At 56.3% G+C, this 1,123-nt stretch overlaps 1 protein-coding gene across 1 annotated transcript in view; it reads left to right on the top strand.

Moving 5' to 3' along the window:
• MCM2 (minichromosome maintenance complex component 2) overlaps window positions 1–1,123 on the top strand; it is a 14,258-nt gene continuing 13,135 nt past the window's right edge. Inside the window, exon 1 of the mRNA XM_009321052.1 lies at window positions 1–90. Within this exon, the coding sequence (XP_009319327.1) occupies window positions 1–90 (90 nt within the window). The remainder of the gene's footprint in view (window positions 91–1,123) is intronic.

Genomic DNA, 1,123 nt, shown 5'->3' with positions numbered 1-1,123 from the left:
ATGGACATGGTCCATGGTCTTCTGGGAAGGACAGGCAGAAAAGCTGTCCATCTGGCCGTCCAGTGCCTGGAGAGACAGTGGCACCCTGTGGTGAGACCCGTTCATCACAGCGTGTCACCTGGGCCTTGTCAGACAGCACCACCTTACGCAGGTCCTGGGCTGCCTGCCTTTAAGCCACGGTGGTCTCTAGTAGCCTACAGGCGGGGGCATTTCTGGGGGGTCCCTGTGTCTGTTTCACTCCGAGCACCAGCCCGCTCCCCGTCATGTGTCACAGAGACGAGGATGAGCCACTTTCCTATTTATATCGTGATGCTCCTCCTTTGCTATATTCGTACCAGGCTGAATCATCCAGCTGGACTCCTGGAAGAGGCATTTCAGGTCTATGATCGTCAGCTGCCTCTTCAGTCACTTTTGCTTCTGGTGTCTCCCGTTTCAGGGTTACTGTCCCACGTCTGACTGCAGCCAAGAGCAGAAATAGCCTGATACTAAATAGTGGTCAGAAACCCTTCAGAGAAGACAGATCTCCAAGATCCAAGCCACCTACCGTTATGAAAGAGCCTGTGGCCTGGAATGGAAGCGTTTCACCTCCTTGCCAAACCTCAGCCCATTGCTGTGTTTTGTCTCTCTAAATTCCTCTTCCAGTTTCTATGGGACAGGTGCTCTTCTTCATTTCCCCTCCGAAACAGCATCGCTCCCTGTGCCGAGCAACTGCAGAGACAGATGTGTCTGTTCGTCAGAACTGCCCCGATTAGCTCCCCGTTACCGTCATTACATACAGACTCAGGCCAAAAACCTCCCAAACAGCAGAACCCCATTCCCACCTCTTGTCGTTTGAGCGTCAGCCTGAACAAAGGCGATTCAAGCGGCCCTGCCGTGGGTCAGCGGCAAACCGGGTCAAGCCAGGCTTGATTTTAGCTGCCGAAGAGGCAGGCGTGACAACATGGACACAGGAATTCGCAGCGGGACCTCCCCCGTGTCTGGGGTTCCCGGCAGGAGGGGACCCCTCGGGCCCAGAGGGAGATGCCCAAATGTTTACCAAAATTTGCCAAAGTTTGCCACTGCTGCCCACCAGGCGCCGAGCCCCCTCGGCCGTGCCCGGGGGTGGCCGGAACCCCCGCCCGCC

Source organism: Pygoscelis adeliae, unplaced genomic scaffold, assembly GCF_000699105.1.
Source record: "Pygoscelis adeliae isolate BGI_AS28 unplaced genomic scaffold, ASM69910v1 Scaffold453, whole genome shotgun sequence".
NCBI lineage: Eukaryota > Metazoa > Chordata > Aves > Sphenisciformes > Spheniscidae > Pygoscelis > Pygoscelis adeliae.
Note: the sequence above shows the minus strand (reverse complement) of the source record. Positions and strands in the feature narration are given on the sequence as shown.